This window comes from Narcine bancroftii, chromosome 5 (assembly GCF_036971445.1).
Source record: "Narcine bancroftii isolate sNarBan1 chromosome 5, sNarBan1.hap1, whole genome shotgun sequence".
In the NCBI taxonomy this organism is placed as follows: Eukaryota; Metazoa; Chordata; class Chondrichthyes; order Torpediniformes; family Narcinidae; genus Narcine; species Narcine bancroftii.
The window spans coordinates 181,991,412-182,010,595 of record NC_091473.1 but is presented as its reverse complement, the minus strand read 5'-3'; the positions used below and the strand labels follow the sequence as shown (position 1 = coordinate 182,010,595).

Genomic DNA, 19,184 nt, shown 5'->3' with positions numbered 1-19,184 from the left:
ATAAAACATAGACTTATTTCTGTTATCAGCTCGTATGCAGGATAGAGTAAGAAAAACAGAATATAAAGCTAGGATATTATCGGACCATTCGCCCTTGATATTGACAATAGAGTTAGAGGACATCCCTCCAAGAATGTATAGATGGAGATTAAACTCCATGCTACTTAAAAGGCAAGATTTTAGAGAATTCATTGAAAGACAAATTAAAATGTATTTTGAAATAAATACGGAATCAGTGAAAGATAAGTTTATACTATGGGACGCAATAAAAGCGTTCATCAGAGGGCAAATAATAAGTTATGTAACCAAGATGAAGAAGGACTATAATCAGGAAACAGAGCAGTTGGAAAGGGAAATAGTAAATATAGAAAAAGAATTAGCAATGAAGGAAGATACAACTAAAAGAAGAGAATTGGCAGATAAAAAACTAAAATATGAAACACTACAAACATATAAGGTGGAGAAGAACATAATGAAGACAAAACAGAAATATTATGAACTAGGAGAAAAAACGCACAAAATTCTAGCATGGCAGCTTAAGACAGAACAAGCTAAGAAAATGGTATTGGCATCAAGGAAAAAAGACAAACAAATCACATATAATCCAAAGGAGATCAATGAAAACTTTAGAGAATTCTATGAACAATTATACCAAACTGAAAACGAAGGGAAAGAAGGCAAAATAGATGAATTTTTAACTAAATTGAACTACCAAAATTACAAATAGAGGAACAAAATAAATTACAGAACCATTTGAAATAGTAGAAATACAAGAGATAATAAAAAAACTACCAAATAATAAAACACCAGGAGAGGATGGATTCCCAATAGAATTCGATAAAACATTTAAAGATTTATTAATTCCTCCCCTCCTGGAAGTAATCAACCAGATTGACAAAACACAAAGCTTACCAGATTCATGTAAAACAGCAATAATTACAGTAATACCAAAGCAAGGGAACGATCCACTCGCACCAGCGTCATATAGACCAATATCATTACTTAACACAGATTATAAGATAATAGCTAAACTATTAGCAAACAGATTAGCAGATTATGTACCTAAAATGGTAAATCTAGACCAAACTGGATTTATTAAAAAAAGACGAACAACAGACAATATTTGTAAATTTATTAACTTAATTCATGCAGTAGAAGGGAGTAAAGCGCCAACAGTAGCAGTTGCTTTAGACGCAGAGAAGGCCTTTGACAGAGTAGAATGGAATTATTTATTCAAAGTATTGCAAAAATTCAGTTTACCAGAGAAGTATATAATTGGATTAAAGCATTATATAAGGGGCCATTGGCGAAAGTGACAGTAAATGGATATATATCAAAGCAATTTAACTGAAGCAGATCAACAAGGCAGGGATGCCCACTATCACCCTTATTGTTCACGCTGGCTATAGAACCACTAGCAGAATTGATAAGAACAGAAAATAATATAAAAGGGATAAAAATAAAAGACAAGGAATATAAAATCAGTTTATTTGCGGATGACGTTATAGTATACTTAACAGAACCAGAACTATCAATAAAAGAATTATATAAGAAATTGAAGGATTATGGAGAAGTGTCGGGTTACAAGATTAACGTAAATAAAAGTGAAGCAATGCCAATGAATAATGCGGATTTCTCAAAATTTAAGAAAGAATCACCATTTAGATGGCAAATGCAAGCAATAAGATACCTAGGTGTACAAATAAACAAAAATCTCGGCGATCTATATAATCTCAATTATTATCCACTAATGAAAAAATTACAGGACGACTTAGAGCATTGGAAAGACTTACCACTAACACTAATAGGAAGGACAAACTGTCTTAAAATGAACATTTTCCAAAGGATACAATACCTATTTCAGGCATTGCCAATACACTTGACAGAGAAATTCTTCAAGGAGGTAAAGAAAATAATAAGGAAATTTTTATGGAAAGGGGGGAAACCGAGGATAGCACTAGATAAATTAACAGAATGGTATAAACAAGGAGGCTTACAAATGCCAAATTTTAAAAATTATTATAGAGCCGCACAATTAAGATACCTATCAGATTTTTACCAAACAAGGGAAAAGCCAGATTGGACTAGATTAGAACTAGATAAAATAGGGGAAAAGATACCTGAACACATATTATATAAATGGGATGAAAAATTGGTACAACGTAGGAGTTCTCCAGTATTACATCATCTGCTCAATATTTGGAAGAAGATTCATGTAGAAAGGAATAAAACAAATTACCAATTACCAAAACTAATACTGACGCAAAATCAGTTACTCCCTTTTACAATAGATAACCTTTCCTTTAGAGAATGGGAGAAAAAAGGGATCAAAAGAATAGAAAATTGTTTTTCAGGAAATAGATTATTATCCTTTGAACAAATGAAAGATAAATACAATATAACTCAAGATACAGTGCTGGCATATTACCAATTGAGATCCTACTTGAAGGGCAAATTAGGAAGCAGTCTGATGTTACCAGAGGAAAGTAACTTTGAATATGTGATTACAGATACAATGATAATCAAAAGATTTATAACAAATATGTACATTAAACTGCAAGAATAGGAGAATGAGGAAACAAATGGTAAAACTAAACAAAAATGGGAACAAGATTTAAATATAAAGATAAAAAAGGAAACATTGGAGAAGTTATGCTCTGGAACGATGAGAAATACAATAAATACGAGGTTACGTATGATACAATATAACTGGATACACAGGCTATACATTACACCTCAAAAGTTAAATAAATGGGACCCAACAGTATCTGACAGTTCCCAGAAATGGGAACAACAATTCATGCAATCTGGACATGTGAGAAAGTAGAAAAATTTTGGGAAGATCTAAACCAGATATTAAATAAAATTACAGAAAACAATGTACCAAAAAACCCAGAGATCTTCCTCCTAAGTAACACAAAAAACAAAGAATTTGGACTTGATTTGGATGGTGCACAAAAAAGATTTGTTAAGATAGCTCTAGCCGTAGCAAAAAAATGTATTATGTCAACCTGGAAATTGGAAGATAATTTGAAAATACAACAATGGTATATAGAAATGAATAAATGTATTCTGTTAGAAAAAATAACATATAGTTTAAAAAATAATATTGAAATATTCGAACAAATATGGGAGCCATACATGAAACACAATATAGAAAACCTACCGGGGACATTTAACACCTAAATTAACGAAAGGAGAAGGAAATGAAAAGAATTGACTCAGTTCATTGGAATTTCTTGTTTATTTTTATTGAATGACAACATTGTTTGACTGGTTTAATGTATCTTAGATTTTGTACTTTAAATGAATTTGGGGGAGGTAGGAAGGGTGGGATGGGAGGAGGGAGTGGGGGACAAAATGACACTGTATATATTTGAAAAGGAAAATGTATGTATCTTGGTCAATGTGGTTTATGGTGTGAAAAATAAAAAATTTAAAAAAAAACATCTCAGCTCCTGGACTCAATACTTTGATTTATGAAGGCCAATGTGACAAAAGTTCTCGTTACAACCCTGTCCACCTGTGATGCCACTTTCAGGGGATTATGTATCCGTATTCCCAGATTCCTCTGTTCTATTGCACTCCTCAGTGCCCAACCGTTTACCATGTACGTCCTTCCTTGGCTTGTCCTTCCACCTCCCTGGATCCAGTGCTTCTCCCCAAGCCAGGATGGGCCCCCTGAAATCCAGAACCTCTACCCACTTCTGAAACACTTGCCCAATAGTAATACCCCTCTTCCCTGGTTCTAGAATCCTTTTCTAATACCATATCCCCTCCCTGATTCCTGAACCCTTCTGCAATGCCAGAAATACTCTCTGCATCCAGAACCCCTCTCTGCTCCAGGCACCCTTCAAAAGCCAGTGCATCTCTACCCAGCTCTAGAACCCATCTTAAATGACAGAAACCCCTCCGCAGCTCTGACCCCAACACCATAGCCCCTCCTTGGTTCTGGAACCCTTCTCCAAAACCCCTCCTTGTTCAGGATGCCAAAACCCTCTCCTGACTCCAAAACCGCCCCCTTCCTCCAGTTATAAAAACCTTCCCCGATATCAGAATCCCTCTTTGGTTCCAGAGCCTCTCCCAAGTTCTGAAACCCTTCCCCAAAACTCCCCGACTCCTCCCTGGATCCAGAAACCTTCACTAGACGCCAACCCCTCCTCCTCTGCCTCTCTCCCTTCACTCCCCATCTCAAACCTCCCTCCCATTCTCTTCCACCTTGGCCCTGACTCACTGGAACCACCCTCTCTCCATTCCCCAATCCCATCTCAGACTCGGAGTGACACTCACCTGGAGTGGAGACGGTGAGAGAGAGTCCCCCATCTGCATAGCTACTCGCTCCCAGCTGGTTGATGGCGTTAACAGAGAAATTATATTGAGAGCCTGGTCTCAGGCCTGTGATGGTGAATGTAGTGTCCTGGGGTGGATAGACGTCAGCATACAGGTAATTTCGTGAACCCCTCTCGGCGTACCTACAACAGGAAAGAGCTGGTGGACAGCAATATTTGATCACAGTGAACAGTTCCCGGTCTCCGTATCGCACACCGGGAGCACCGTGCACAGTTCCTTGTCTCCGTATCCCACACCGGGAGCACCGTGCACAGTTCTCCGTCTCCGTATCCCACACCGGGAGCATCATGCGCAGTTTTCGGTCTCCTTATCCCACATCGGGAGCACCATGCACAGTTCCTGGTCTCCATATCCCGCACCGAGATTACCGTGCACAGCTCCTGGTTTCTGTATCCCACACCAGGAGTACCGTGCACAGCTCCTGGTTTCCATATCCCACACCAGGAGCACCGTGAACAGTTCCCAATCTCCGTACACCTGGGGTCAGACCACACCACCCACGGTGGCACCCTGCACACCATTGAAACCCCACCATCCCTGGGCAAGAGTCCAAGTTCATCGAACCTGACACGGAACGTCTGGGTCACTCCGCCATTGAAGCCCGCGATCCAAGCCAGGGTGATGGAATTCTGGGATACTCGGAGCACCATCAAGTTGGAGGGTGGGTCCGGGGGCCCTGTGCACAGAGAGAGAGAGAGAGACATGGAGAGTGGGTGACAGGGGGGAGAGAGTGGATGAAGGAGGGGAAGGGTCCCAGGGGAGTCAATGAGGGGACGACCTACCAGGGACGTCGCGGTGGTCAGGTCTCTGGCACTGGGGGCTGGCCCCTCAGCTCAGAAGGGAAGGCGTACAAAGAGGAGAGGGCTTGTAATTTGGGATGCTGCCTAGGGGAGCAGATTGGACAAGATTGGGGCATTGCCTCCCAAGTGCCAGGGTCTGGGACATCTCTGATCGAGGACACATCATTTTGGAGGCGGAGGGCAAGCAGCCAGATGCCATGGTCCATGTGGGGACCAATGACATAGAGAGACATGGGGATTAGGTCCTGAAGGAAGAATATGGGGAGTTAGGGAAGAAGTAAAAAGCAGGATCTCAAGGGTGATTACTGCCTATGCCAATGGAACAAAGGGATTTAGGAATTCTGGTACATAATTCCCTGAAGGTAGAGTCACATGAGGACAGGGTAGCGAAGAAAGCTTTGGGTAAGTTGGTTTTCATAAATCAGAGTATTGAGTAAAGGAGTTGGGATGCCATGTTGAAGCTGTATAAGACATTGGTGAGGCCAAATTTGGAATAATGGGTGCAGTTTTGGTCACCGAATTACAGGAAGGATATAAAGAGAGAGGGCAGAGGAGGTTGATGAGAACATTGCCGGGATATCAGGGTTTGAGTTACAGGGAAAGGTTGAGCAGGCTGGGACTTTATTCGCTCTAGCGTAGAAGGTTGAGGGGTGATTTGATAGAGGGGGACGGATAGAGTCAACGTGGACAGGCTTTTTCCATTGAGAGTGGGGGAGATCCAAACAAGAGGACATGGACTGAGATTGAAGGGGGAAAGGATTAGGGGAAATACGAGGGGGACTTTCTTCACTCAGAGGGTGGTGGGGTGTGGAATGAACTTCCAGCCAAAGTTTAAGGAAAAGTTGGATAGTATATGGTTGAGAAGAGGTGAGGAGGGTTATGGACCAGGTGCGGGTCAATGGGACTAGGTGGGAGAAGGTGTTCGGCATGGACCAGAAGGGCTGTAATTGTTAAATGGGATTCAGTGAGGGATGGAGGGTCCTAGTGGAGCTGGTGATAGAGGGCCTTAGGGGAGTCAGTGATGGAGGGAGGAGTGGGTGAGGGAATGGAGGGTCCTAGGGAGTGGGTGAGGGGATGGTGTCAGGGAATCGATGAGGGGATGGGGGGGTCCTGGGGGAGCTGGTGATGGAGGGTCCTGGGATCTGGAGAGCAGGGCTGGCATGACACCTGCCGCCCTGGCCCCTTACCCATGTGGATCAGCTGCACATCAGCCACATCTGATCCCAGCGAATTGCGTGCAGTGCAGGTGAAGCGTCCAAAGTCATGGAGGGCGCTGGCATTGCCCACCCTCAGCTCCGAGGTGTGGAGGGGACCCTCATGGGTGGTCTGGTGAGAGTACCTAAGGGGAGCATGAGGGGGAAGGGGGACAGGGGAGAGAAGGGGAATCTGGTCACGTCACTGCCCCATGACATCCCATGTCCCATTTAGGGTGGGATCCCTTCCACCACCTCCCTACACTCTGTCACCTCCCCTCCCCCCGGACATCCCCTCTCCTCCAAACCCTCCCTCCTCCTCCTGTCACCTCTCCCTACCTCCCTCCCTCCTCTCCTTCCCACTTCTCCTTCCCCTTTCCCTCCTACAAACTCTCCTCCCACAACCCCTCCCTCCCTCCCTCTATCCCACCTGTCCCCTCAACTCCAAACCCAATCCTCTCTCCCTACCCTTCCAACCCTTCCCTCTTCCACTCCCCCTCTGTCAGGTCCAAACCTTTCTGTTCCTCCTCCACTCACATCCCCTTCCCTCCTCCCTCTCCAATCAATTTCCCTCATCTCCCACCAAACCTTCCCCTCCACTTCCCTTTTAACTCTCCACTCCCACCTCTCACTGACTGTCTCCACCACTCCCCTCTCCCTGCCAATCGCCCAACTTTCCACTACTCCCGTCTTTCTCCTCCCCGATCCCCCCTCCCCCATGTCCCACCTTTCACTCTTCCCCATTCTACCTGGGCAGCCCAATTCTCACCCAAACCTACTGTGATCTATCTGCCTTCCTACAGTGGACAACCATCCTCTCCCTGCACACACGCCTGTGGTGGGTAAAAGGAGACTTACCGAGGAATTTCGGGGCCCAGAGTCACCCCATTCTTGGCCCAGCTGAACTCCACATCTGGAACACCCTCGGCCTTACACCTCAAAATGGCCGACTTGCTCCCGTTGCCCACGACAGCCACTTTCTGCAGTCCCACACCCTTCTGAATCATCGGTTTAACTATGGACACAATCCATAGCGTCTCATCACTCACGGAGTCAGACAGAGAGTGAAGCTCCCTCCACACCGTCCCATCATACACTCCCGGGGTCAGACACAGAGTGAAGCTCCCTCCACACATTCCCGGGGTCAGACACAGAGTGAAGCTCCCTCCACACCGTCCCATCATACACTCCCGGGGTCAGACACAGAGTGAAGCTCCTCCACACATTCCCGGGGTCAGACACAGAGTGAAGCTCCCTCCACACCGTCCCATCACACATTCCCGGGGTCAGACACAGAGTGAAACTCCTCTGCACCGTCCCATCACGCACTCCTGCGGTCGGACACAGAGTGAAACTCCCTCTGCACCGTCCCATCGCACACTCCCGCGGTCGGACACAGAGTGAAGCTCCCTCCAATCCATCCCGTCACACACTCCCGGGGTCAGACACAGAATGAAGCTCCCTCTGCACCGTCCCATCACACACTCCCGCGGTCGGACACAGAGTGAAACTCCCTCTGCACCGTCCCATCACACACTCCCGCGGTCGGACACAGAGTGAAGCTCCCTCCACTCCATCCCGTCACATACTCCCGGGGGTCAGACACAGAGTGAAACTCCCTCTGCACCGTCCCATCACACACTCCCGCGGTCGGACACAGAGTGAAGCTCCTCCACTCCATCCGTCACACACTCCTGGGTCAGATACAGAGTGAAACTCCCTCCACACCGTCCCTTCACACACTCCCGCGGTCGGACACAGAGTGAAGCTCCCTCCACGCAATCCCATCACACACTCCCGGGTCAGACACAGAGTGAAACTCCCTCCACACCGTCCCATCACACACTCCCGGGTCAGACACAGAGTGAAACTCCCTCTGCACCGTCCCATCACACACTCCCGCGGGTCAGACACAGAATGAAGCTCCCTCCACACATTCCCGGGTTCAGGCACAGAGTGAAGCTCCCTCCTCACCGTCCCATCACACAATCCTGGGTTCAGAAACAGAGTGAAGCTCCCTCTGCACTATCCCATCACACACTCCCGGGGGTCAGACACAGAGTGAAGCTCCCTCCACACACTCCCGGGGTCAGACACAGAGTGAAGCTCCCTCCGCACCGTCCCATCACACACTCCCGCGGGTCAGACACAGAATGAAGCTCCCTCCACACATTCCCGGGGTCAGACACAGAGTGAAGCTCCCTCCTTACAGTTCAATCACACACTCCCGGGGGTCAGACACAGAATGAAGCTCCCTCCTCACACTCCCGCGGGTCAGACACAGAATGAAGCTCCCTCCACACATTCCCGGGTTCAGGCACAGAGTCAAGCTCCCCTCCTCACCGTCCCATCACACACTCCTGGGTTAAGAAACAGAGTGAAGCTCCCTCTGCACTATCCCATCACACACTCCCGGGGGTCAGACACAGAGTGAAGCTCCCTCCACACATTCCCGGGTACAGACACGGAGTGAAGCTCCCTCCACACCGTCCCATCACACACTCCCGGGTCAGACACAGAGTGAAACTCCCTCCACACCGTCCATCACACATTCCCGGGGTCAGACACAGAGTGAAACTCCCTCTGCACCGTCCCATCACGCACTCCTGCGGTCGGACACAGAGTGAAACTCCCTTCTGCACCGTCCCATCACACACTCCCGCGGTCGGACACAGAGTGAAGCTCCCTCCACTCCATCCGTCACACACTCCTGGGTCAGATACAGAGTGAAACTCCCTCCACACCGTCCCTTCACACACTCCCGCGGTTCGGACACAGAGTGAAGCTCCCTCCACTCAATCCCATCACACACTCCGGGTCAGACACAGAGTGAAACTCCCTCCACACGTCCCATCACACACTCCCGGGTCAGACACAGAGTGAAACTCCCTCTGCACCGTCCCATCACACACTCCGCGGGTCAGACACAGAATGAAGCTCCCTCCACACATTCCCGGGTTCAGGCACAGAGTGAAGCTCCCTCCTCACCGTCCCATCACACAATCCTGGGTTCAGAAACAGAGTGAAGCTCCCTCTGCACTATCCCATCACACACTCCCGGGGGTCAGACACAGAGTGAAGCTCCCTCCACACACTCCCGGGGTCAGACACAGAGTGAAGCTCCCTCCGCACCGTCCCATCACACACTCCCGCGGGTCAGACACAGAATGAAGCTCCCTCCACACATTCCCGGGGTCAGACACAGAGTGAAGCTCCCTCCTTACAGTTCAATCACACACTCCCGGGGGTCAGACACAGAATGAAGCTCCCTCCTCACACTCCCGCGGGTCAGACACAGAATGAAGCTCCCTCCACACATTCCCGGGTTCAGGCACAGAGTCAAGCTCCCTCCTCACCGTCCCATCACACACTCCTGGGTTAAGAAACAGAGTGAAGCTCCCTCTGCACTATCCCATCACACACTCCCGGGGGTCAGACACAGAGTGAAGCTCCCTCCACACATTCCCGGGTACAGACACGGAGTGAAGCTCCCTCCACACCGTCCCATCACACACTCCCGGGTCAGACACAGAGTGAAACTCCCTCTGCACCGTCCCATCACACATTCCCGGGGTCAGACACAGAGTGAAACTCCCTCTGCACCGTCCCATCACACACTCCCGCGGTCGGACACAGAGTGAAGCTCCCTCCTCACCGGCCCATCACACTCTCCCGGGGGTCAGACACAGAATGAAGCTCCCTACACACATTCCCGGGGTCAGACACAGAGTGTAGCTCCCTCCTCACCGTCCCATCACACACTCCCGCGGGTCAGACACAGAATGAAGCTCCCTCCACACATTCCCGGGGTCAGACACAGAGTGAAGCTCCCACCGCACTGTCCCATCACACACTCCCGAGGGTCAGACACAGAATGAAGCTCCCTCCACACATTCCGGGGTCAGACACAGAGTGAAGCTCCCTCCGCATTGTCCCATCACACACTCCCGCGGGTCAGACACAGAATGAAGCTCCCTCCACACATTCCCGGGGTCAGACACAGAGTGAAACTCTCTCTGCACCGTCCCATCACGACACTCCCGCGGGTCAGACACAGAATGAAGCTCCCTCTGCACCATCCCATCACACACTCCCGCGGTCGGACACAGAGTGAAGCTCCCTCCACTCCATCCCGTCATACACTCCCGGGGTCAGACACAGAGTGAAGCTCCCCCCGCACCGTCCTGTCACACACTCCCAGGGTCAGACACAGAGTGAAGCTCCCTCCACATCGCCCTGTCTTACACAGTACGATGAGGCGCGCGCTGGCTGTGACACCAGGTTTGATCCCATTGTCCGCACTGCATTGATATGTTCCAGCGTCGCTTCGCGTCACCTCTCCCAGGACCAGTCTGGTCGTGTTCCCCTCGAAGATTTGATCACCATCGTTCACCTCTCGTCCCCTCCCCTGCAACAGAGTGGGACATGAATATTGCCGTGACCGTCTATCCCTATCACCGTCCCAGAGCGGGGGGAAGGTGGGCGACTGAATTACCGATCCGCTGGTGTGACTCCCCGAGGGGGCAGAGAGTGGATGATGGATTCAGGGAGTGAAAAAGCTGAGAGGGACCCTCGTCTCGGTGAAACATTTGCTGGTGTCTTTGGCTCGGAGTCATGGGTTTGATCCAGACCTGCAGAGCAGTGTGAAGGAGAGATGGGGGGAGAATGAGAAAGGGAGGGGGAGACAGATAGGGGAGAGAGAGAGATAGGGGAGAGCATAAGAGAGGGTAACAAGTGTCTGCGTGTGTAAGAGAGTCAAGGAGATCTACATCAGGCATGGTGGTGCCAAAGCTGGATGAGCGCACCAGGGCCGGTGCTCATTCAGAAACATGGGAGGACGCAAAAGACGGATCCGATTGTCTAAAAGGGGGAGCTGCTGCACGTAGCCCCACACCATGCTTTTGTGAAGAACCCCAACCGAAGGCAGGATTCGGTGTACATGCGGAACCTCGCACCGGCGGGAAACACAGAAGTATTGTCGGTACCAGGAACACCCCGACCAGCACCAGAGACTGGGATGTTATCGCCAGGACCCCAGGTCACCACCCCTGACCCCGGACACTGCTGAGCAGACACTCCCAAACAATCCTTTAACCCTACTTCCACCCTCGCCCTCACCCTGGGCAGCACCCGAGCCCGTCCGGAGGAAGTGCTCGAGACAGAGAAGAGCCCCGGTGAAACAGACTATGTAAAAATGTATAGGTGGGGTGGGGGGAAAGCTCAAAATTCTTTAAGTGGGGGAGAATGTGATGACATGGATACCTGCCATTTCATCACCTGGGCACACTCACTATATAAGGTGAGACAATCGCCTATTGAATACTTCTGACCTATCCGGCTAGAGGCAAGGCTGTGTTAGGTTTCCTGGTTGATTAAAGTTGCACTTCAATCTCACACTCTACTTGGTTGATGGGCGCTACAGAGATAAGCCATGTGAGTGAGGAAGGAATTTGAGAGACAGGGAGAGAGATCACGAGAGAGGGAGGAGTGTTTGAGAGAAAAAGGTAGAGAGATCGAGAGAAAGACGAGGAGAGGAAGAGAGATGTGTGAGAGAGAGAAGACAGAGGGAAAAAGAGTGCGAGAGATTGAGAGGTGTTGGAGATAGGAGAGAGGAATGTCTCTGAGAGAAGTTTGAGAGAGGTAGAGACCAAGAGGAGTGTGTGTGTGTGTACTTGTGTGTGCGAGTGTATGCTGTGAGTGTGTAAGGTGTGCAGGTGCATATGTGTGTATGGTGTGTGCAGGCATGTGTGTGTCTCTACGTGCACATTCACACTGTGACCCCACAGTTCTATCCACCTCCAAGATCTCGAGATCATTCCCACGTCCCAGTAAAAGATCAGGGTGGGGTGGGGGGAGGGTTCAGCAGGTGGATAGATCCCTCCCCTCATGTCAGGGAGCCCTGTGGGGAATCGTGCAGCACCAGGTAGATCTCCTGGGACCCGGGTGAGATTACAGGGTCGAGCACCTTTCAAACAGCAGCCGAACCTACCTGTTTGTACTGTCAATAACCACACCAGCAGTGCGAGTATAAGACAGCTTTAATAAATTAATATGTACACTAAGAGGTCTTGTCTCTCTGCAAGACGAATCTGGAAGGCGAGACTGTAGCTCTGGACTGCTTTATATACAAGGTCACCGGGGTGACCCCTAGTGACCTAGTGGTGTAATTACATATCACCACACTGTTAAACCAGCAACCCGGCGATTTAAGGGGGAACCCCCCCCCACCCCTGCAATGACATGTCGCACAGTTGCAGGGAACCCCTATTCCCCGTGTTTTTGCTGTTTAACGTTCCAGGGTAACCAGTTAAATCATTTCCCCTTTCATATCAGTAGAGGAGGATGCCAGGGTAAGTTTTACTGGGTTCCCCTGACCCCGTCCGAGGCAGATCTGGGACTGGGTAGATTTTGACTGGGCCTGCCTGGTTTGGCGCTTTCAAATAACCTTGTCCCCTGGGTCTTCACCCTGGTAAATTGCCTGGTTAACCACATTTTACAAGGCCATGTGAAATGAGTTGGGACGTCCCAAAACAACTGCCATAAGATTTCTCACAATGGTCAACACAGAAACTCAGAGCCCTCACCACCCAGTTCCAGCGAACCATCCCACTCCGGACTGGATTCGCATCCACAGTGCACACCATTTCCACACTTCCGCCAACTTCCACCTCCGTGGGATCCGAAATGGATGAGACTCGGGGAGAATCTGTGAGATGAAACTTAACTTGAAATCTGGAAAAGTCCCTCTGCACCGTCCCGTCACACACTCCCAGGGCCAGACCCAGAGTGAAGCTCCCTCCGCACCGTCCCATCACAGAGTCCCGGGGTCAGACACAGAGTGAAGCTCCCTCCACACTATCCATCGCACACTCACAGGGTCAGACACAGAGTGAAGCTCCCTCTGCACCATCCCATCACACACTCACAGGGTCAGACACAGAGTGAAACCCCCTCCACACCGTCCCATCACACACTCCTGGAATAGAAGTAAACTAAATTGATTCCAAACTCACAGATCATCTCCAACTTGATGAAGGCCTCAATCACCCCTTCAAAATTGCTCACACTGATCCTGTATGTCCCTGCATCAAAACGGGACAGGTTCCAGATCTCCAGAGAACCATCAGCCTTCAAGTGGTGCCGGGTTGGACCATCTAGAAATTCCAGTATGTTCTGTTAAAATTTCTGCAAACTGGGCTTTGTGTGCGTGGGACCCGTCCCCCAGTGAGGGTCAGTGTGTGTGTGGGACCCGTCCCCACAGTGAGGGTCAGTGTGTGTGTGGGACCCGTCTCCCCTAGTGAGGGTTATTGTGTGGGACCTGCCTGCCCCCCAGTGAGGGTCAGTGTGTGTGGGACCCATCCCCCAAGTGAGGGTCAGTGTGTGTGGGACCCATCCCCCCCAGTGAGGGTCAGTGTGTGTGGGACCCAGCCTCCAGTGAGGGTCGGGTGAGGTTTGAACAGTCACCTTTAACCAGCGACTCTCCACGGAGACTCCAGGTGTAGGTCACAACTTCGGGATTTGCAGACACTTGAAGTGGGATCACTACTGCTCCATGTTCTTGACCCTCCACAGCCCAAACCTGATCGTCCTGAAATCTTGGTGCATCTGGGTCAGGACGAGAGGCTAAGTGAGAGATGGGAAGAAAGTGGGGGGTGGGGTGAGAGGTGGGGAAGATAGAAGGCAGGAAAAGAGAAGGGAGAGAGAGAATGGAGATGGGGAACAGCGATAGAGGGTGTGAGAGAGGTGGAGAGAAGGGGGTAAAATGAAAAGGGGGAAAGAGGGGGAGAGAAAGTGGGGCCAGATAGAGGGGGATGAGAGAGAGGGGAGAAGGAAGGGGTGAGGGGAGAGGGATGAGGGAGCAGAGGGGGATCGAGGGTGGGTGCAGGGATGGGAGCAGAGGGGGGGTAGGGGAGAGGAAGAAAAATAAGGGAGAGGGGAGAGAGCGAGTTGTAGAGAAATGGGGGAGAGAGAGCTGGTGAGAGAGGAAGGAGGAGAGAGAGAGGGGGAAGTGGAGAGCAGGGGAGGTGGAGAGAGGGGGAAGGGGAGAGATGGGGAGGGGGCATGGGAGAGGGGGAGAAGGGGAGGGAAAGAGATGGTAAGGGCAAAGTGAGAGGGGAGAGTTGGGGGGTGGGAAGAGGAAGGGGAGAGGTGGCCGATGGATGTACACACGGTTTTGTGCTGCACACATACGCAGGATGTTGAGAGTGTGGAACGTGCGCAGGGTCTCGTGCAGAACTGGGGTCTCTGCCCGGCACGAGAGGTGCCTCCCGTTGTCTACAGCAACGGCAAGGAGGGTGAGGGAGGAGGAGACGGACCATCCCCCGAACTCCGCTCGTTCCAGGCCCATCTTCACTCCTGGAATCCTGACGGAACAGAGACACTGTTAGACTGGTTGGGGAGGGGGGGGAGCGGGGGAAAGGGAGAGTGAGGAGGGAGGGGGCGGAGAGGAGGAAGGGGGCAGGGAGGAGGGAGGGGCAGGGAGGCGAGGGGACGGTGAGGAGGGATGGGGAGGTGGTGAGGAGAGAGGGGACGGCAAGGAGAGAGGGAATATCTGGTGTCCTTACCACTTCCCATCCTTGACCCAGGAGATCTCGGCGGCCGGGTTACTCGATCCACACTGACAGACCAGCGTGAAGCCGTCTCCCTCATGGATCCCAGATGCCGGAGGCACAATCGTCAGGGAGGTGGGAGCAACTGGAAGGGTTGACCGGGAATTAGCTCTGGGATTATCCGTCGCGAGGTCATCTTCTCCCCGTCCGCTCCTGTTGTGATTGTGTGAATGAGGGAGAGCGAGTGTGTGACAAAGAAGGTGAGAGTGTGCAAGAGTGGGAGACAGAGTTTGAGAGAGGGTAGGCGAGAGGGAGGGGGGAGAGAAGGAGGGGAGAGGGGGGGAGAAAGAGTGGAGAAGAGAGGGGAGTGGAAGAGAGATGGGGAAGAGGGGGAGTGGAAGAGAGAGAGGGAAGAGAGGGGAGGGAGAGAAGGGTGTAGAGGGCAGAGATAGGGGAGGGAAGGGGAGATAGAGGGGGAAAGGGTGTGTGTACAAATGCCAGAGTGTGTACATGTGTCAGTTATGTGTGCATGTGTCAGCATGGAACGTTTATGAGACATGGAGCTCCTTCCCCACACCAGTAGACACACTCACACTGCACAGTGACGTGGGTGTGCGCGCTGAGCGTGCCCTCACTGGCCGGGTGTGTGGCCGTGCACCGATACTCTGCCTGGTTGTCACTGGGCTGAGAGGTAAAGGTGAGGTCCAACGCAGAAACACTGCCCAGAGTCCGTGGGGTCGCTCCAAACACTGCGGTCGAATCCTGGGGAGAGAGCAGCAGCATCTCCAAGTGAACTGGGGTGGGGGGGGGCGGAAGAGAAAGGGGGGAAGAGGAGGGAGAGAGATGGGGGACAGAGAGAGAGGGTGGGGAGAGAGAAATGGGGAGAAATGGGGGAGGGGGGGAGAGAGAGGGGGTGGGGGAGAGAGAGGGGGTGGGGGAGAGAGAGGGGATGGGGGAGAGAGAGGGGGTGGGGGAGAGAGAGGGGGTGGGGGAGAGAGAGGGTGGGGAGAGAGAAAGGGGGAGAGAGAAAGGGGGAGAGGGGAGAGAGGGGAAGAGAGAGAAGGGGAGTGTGGCGGGAGAGAGAGAGAGAGTGGGGGAGGGGGACGGAGAGAGGGAGGGGGAGAGAGATAGAGGGGTGCCCATCCAGTAGGTGGACAAAGTGCTTGGATAAGCGAGAGGCATTTCCATCACAGTTGATATGTCTGCAGGCTAGCATCGTTGATGGCCTGAATGGCTTTTGCTGCTGAGAGTTTGGTGTCAAGGTCCCGTCCTGTTGGGGAGCTGGCGTCCAGGTCAGTGTTCCGAGGTGAAGGTCGGACAGGGAAAGAGAGGTCGGGGGTTACCTTGGTCCAGACAAGAGTCGCGGGGGGATTCCCTCCGCTGCAGAAGCAGGACAGGGTGATGGAAGTCCCGACTTGGAATGGGGTGTCTTCCCCCGGCCCCTGGATCCAGATCTTCTCGGGAGGGTCTGTTCCGGAGCAAGACAAGAGGGGAACAAGTTCAACAGGCTTGCCTCTCACCCCTGGCCCACCCACATCCACTCTTCCCATCCCTCTGGGCCCAAAACCTGCAGCCAAGGAATTCATGTTAGTACTGGACATTCAGGCCTGCAGCCTTGGAACTAATGTTAGGCCTGGAGACTCAGGCTTGTGACCTGGGAACTGGCGGAAGGCCCGGAAATTCAGGCCTAAGTCCTCGGAATTGATGCGAGGCCTAGAGATTCAGGCCTGTGGCTTTCAAAATGACGTGTTCCTTCAGACTGAGGCCGAGGCTCTGGTCCAATCGCAGAGGCTGAGGCAACGGGGCCGACTCACAGAGAACGTAGATGGTAAGATGTGCACTCCTGCGCTCCAATGTGGCCTCATTCAGTGCTTCACACACCAGGCCTGTCCCGTCCATCGAGCGTTGGATCACAAAGCTCATGTTGGATTCGGCCACCATTCCACCATTGTCGGCCTGGTGGGGGAGAAGTTCAAGGGGAGGTCAGAAGGGTGTAGAGAGAGAGGGGAAGGCGAGGAAAGAGGGATGTTGAGGAGGGAGGGGCAGTGAGATGATTGGTGAGGGGGGCCCTGAGAGGAGGGGGGCGTGGTGAAAAGGGAGGGGGCAGTGAGGAATTGAGGTAATCATGGATGCTCTCCTCAACAATAGAATCATAGAGCATTGCAGCACAGAAAGATCCTTCAGCCCTTCTAGTCTAAACTATTATTCTGCCTGGTCCCACTGACCTGCACCCAGTTCATATCCCTCCATAACCCTCCCATTCACGTACCTGTCCAAATTCATCTTATTTTTTTTTATTTTTTTTATATTTTTTTATTTTTCACACCATAAATCACATTAACCATGATACACATTTTTTCCTTTTCACACATATACAATGTCATTTTCTCCCACCCCCCCTCCCTCTTCCCGTCCCACCCTCCCCACCTCCCCCCTCCCGTCCATTTAAGGTATAAAATCTAGGATACATTAAACCAGTCAGACAATGTTGTCATTCAATAAAAATACACCAGAAATTCCACTGAGTCCATTCTTTACATTTCCTTTTCCTTCCGTTAACTTAGGTAGTGATTTCCTTGGTAGGTTTTCGCTATTGTGTTTAATGTAAGGCTCCCATATTTGTTTGAATATTTCAATATTATTTCTTAAACTATATGTTATTTTTTCTAATGGAATACATTTATTCATTTCTATATACCATTGTTGTATTTTCAAATTATCTTCCAATTTCCAGGTTGACATAATACATTTTTTTGCTACGGCTAGAGCTATCTTAACAAATCTTTTTTGTGCATCCTCCAAATCAATTCCAAATTCTTTGTTTTTTATGTTACTTAGGAGAAAGATCTCTGGATTCTTTGGTATATTGTTTTCTGTTATTTTATTTAATATCTGATTGAGATCTTCCCAAAATTTTTCTACTTTTTCACATGTACAGATTACATGAATTGTTGTTCCCATTTCTTTTTTACATCGAAAACATCTATCAGATACTGTTGGGTCCCATTTATTTAACTTTTGAGGTGTAATGTATAGCCTGTGTATCCAGTTATATTGTATCATACGTAACCTCGTATTTATTGTATTTCTCATCATTCCAGAGCATAACTTCTCCCATGTTTCCTTTTTTATCTTTATATTTAAATCCCGTTCCCATTTTTGTTTAGTTTTACCATTTGTTTCCTCATTCTCCTTTTCTTGCAGTTTAATATACATATTTGTTATAAATCTTTTGATTATCATTGTATCTGTAATCACATATTCAAAGTTACTTCCCTCTGGCAAACTCAAACTGCTTCCTAATTTATCCTTCAAGTAGGATCTCAATTGGTAATATGCCAGTGCTGTATCTTGAGTTATATTGTATTTATCTTTCATTTGTTCAAAGGATAATAATCTATTTCCTGAAAAACAATTTTCTGTTCTTTTAATCCCTTTTTTCTCCCATTCTCTAAAGGAAAGGTTATCTATTGTAAAAGGGAGTAACTTGTTTTGCGTCAATATTAGTTTTGGTAATTGATAATTTGTTTTATTTCTTTCTACATGAATCTTCTTCCAAATATTGAGTAGATGATGTAATACTGGAGAACTTCTATGTTGTACCAATTTTTCATCCCATTTATATAATATGTGTTCAGGTGTCTTTTCCCCTATTTTATCTAATTCTAATCTAGTCCAATCTGGATCTTCCCTTGTTTGATAAAAATCTGATAGGTATCTTAATTGTGCGGCTCTATAATAATTTTTAATTATAAGCCTCCTTGTCTATACCATTCTGTTAATTTATCTAGTGCTATCCTCGGTTTCCCCCCTTTCCATAAAAATTTCCTTATTATTTTCTTTAACTCCTTGAAGAATTTCTCTGTCAAGTGTATTGGCAATGCCTGAAATAGGTATAATATCCTTGGAAAAATGTTCATTTTAATACAGTTTATCCTTCCTATTAGTGTTAATGGTAAATCTTTCCAATGCTCTAAATCATCCTGTAATTTTTTCATTAGTGGATAATAATTGAGTTTATATAGTTGGCCGAGATTTTTGTTTATTTGTATACCTAGGTATCTTATTGCTTGTATTTGCCATCTAAATGGTGATTCTTTCTTAAATTTTGAGAAATCCGCATCATTCATAGGCATTTCCTTCACTTTTATTTACGTTGATCTTGTAACCCGACACTTCTCCATATTCCTTCAATTTCTTATATAATTCTTTTATTGATAGTTCTGGTTCTGTTAAGTATACTATAACATCATCCGCAAATAAACTGATTTTATATTCCTTGTCTTTTATTT

General features: G+C 49.0%; 1 protein-coding gene across 4 annotated transcripts in view; it reads right to left on the bottom strand.

Moving 5' to 3' along the window:
* Positions 1–19,184, bottom strand: part of nphs1 (NPHS1 adhesion molecule, nephrin) — a 70,278-nt gene that overhangs the window by 15,760 nt on the left and 35,334 nt on the right. For all 4 annotated transcript variants that reach the window (XM_069940016.1, XM_069940019.1, XM_069940018.1 and 1 more), the window contains exons 11-23: positions 16,707–16,848; positions 16,236–16,360; positions 15,486–15,654; positions 14,908–15,037; positions 14,534–14,706; positions 13,808–13,948; positions 13,357–13,497; positions 12,928–13,049; positions 10,589–10,751; positions 7,202–7,358; positions 6,338–6,489; positions 4,915–5,026; positions 4,291–4,472 (exon numbers count right to left, since the gene is read on the bottom strand). In XM_069940016.1, the coding sequence (XP_069796117.1) occupies positions 4,291–4,472; positions 4,915–5,026; positions 6,338–6,489; positions 7,202–7,358; positions 10,589–10,751; positions 12,928–13,049; positions 13,357–13,497; positions 13,808–13,948; positions 14,534–14,706; positions 14,908–15,037; positions 15,486–15,654; positions 16,236–16,360; positions 16,707–16,848 (1,909 nt within the window). The remainder of the gene's footprint in view (positions 1–4,290; positions 4,473–4,914; positions 5,027–6,337; positions 6,490–7,201; positions 7,359–10,588; positions 10,752–12,927; positions 13,050–13,356; positions 13,498–13,807; positions 13,949–14,533; positions 14,707–14,907; positions 15,038–15,485; positions 15,655–16,235; positions 16,361–16,706; positions 16,849–19,184) is intronic.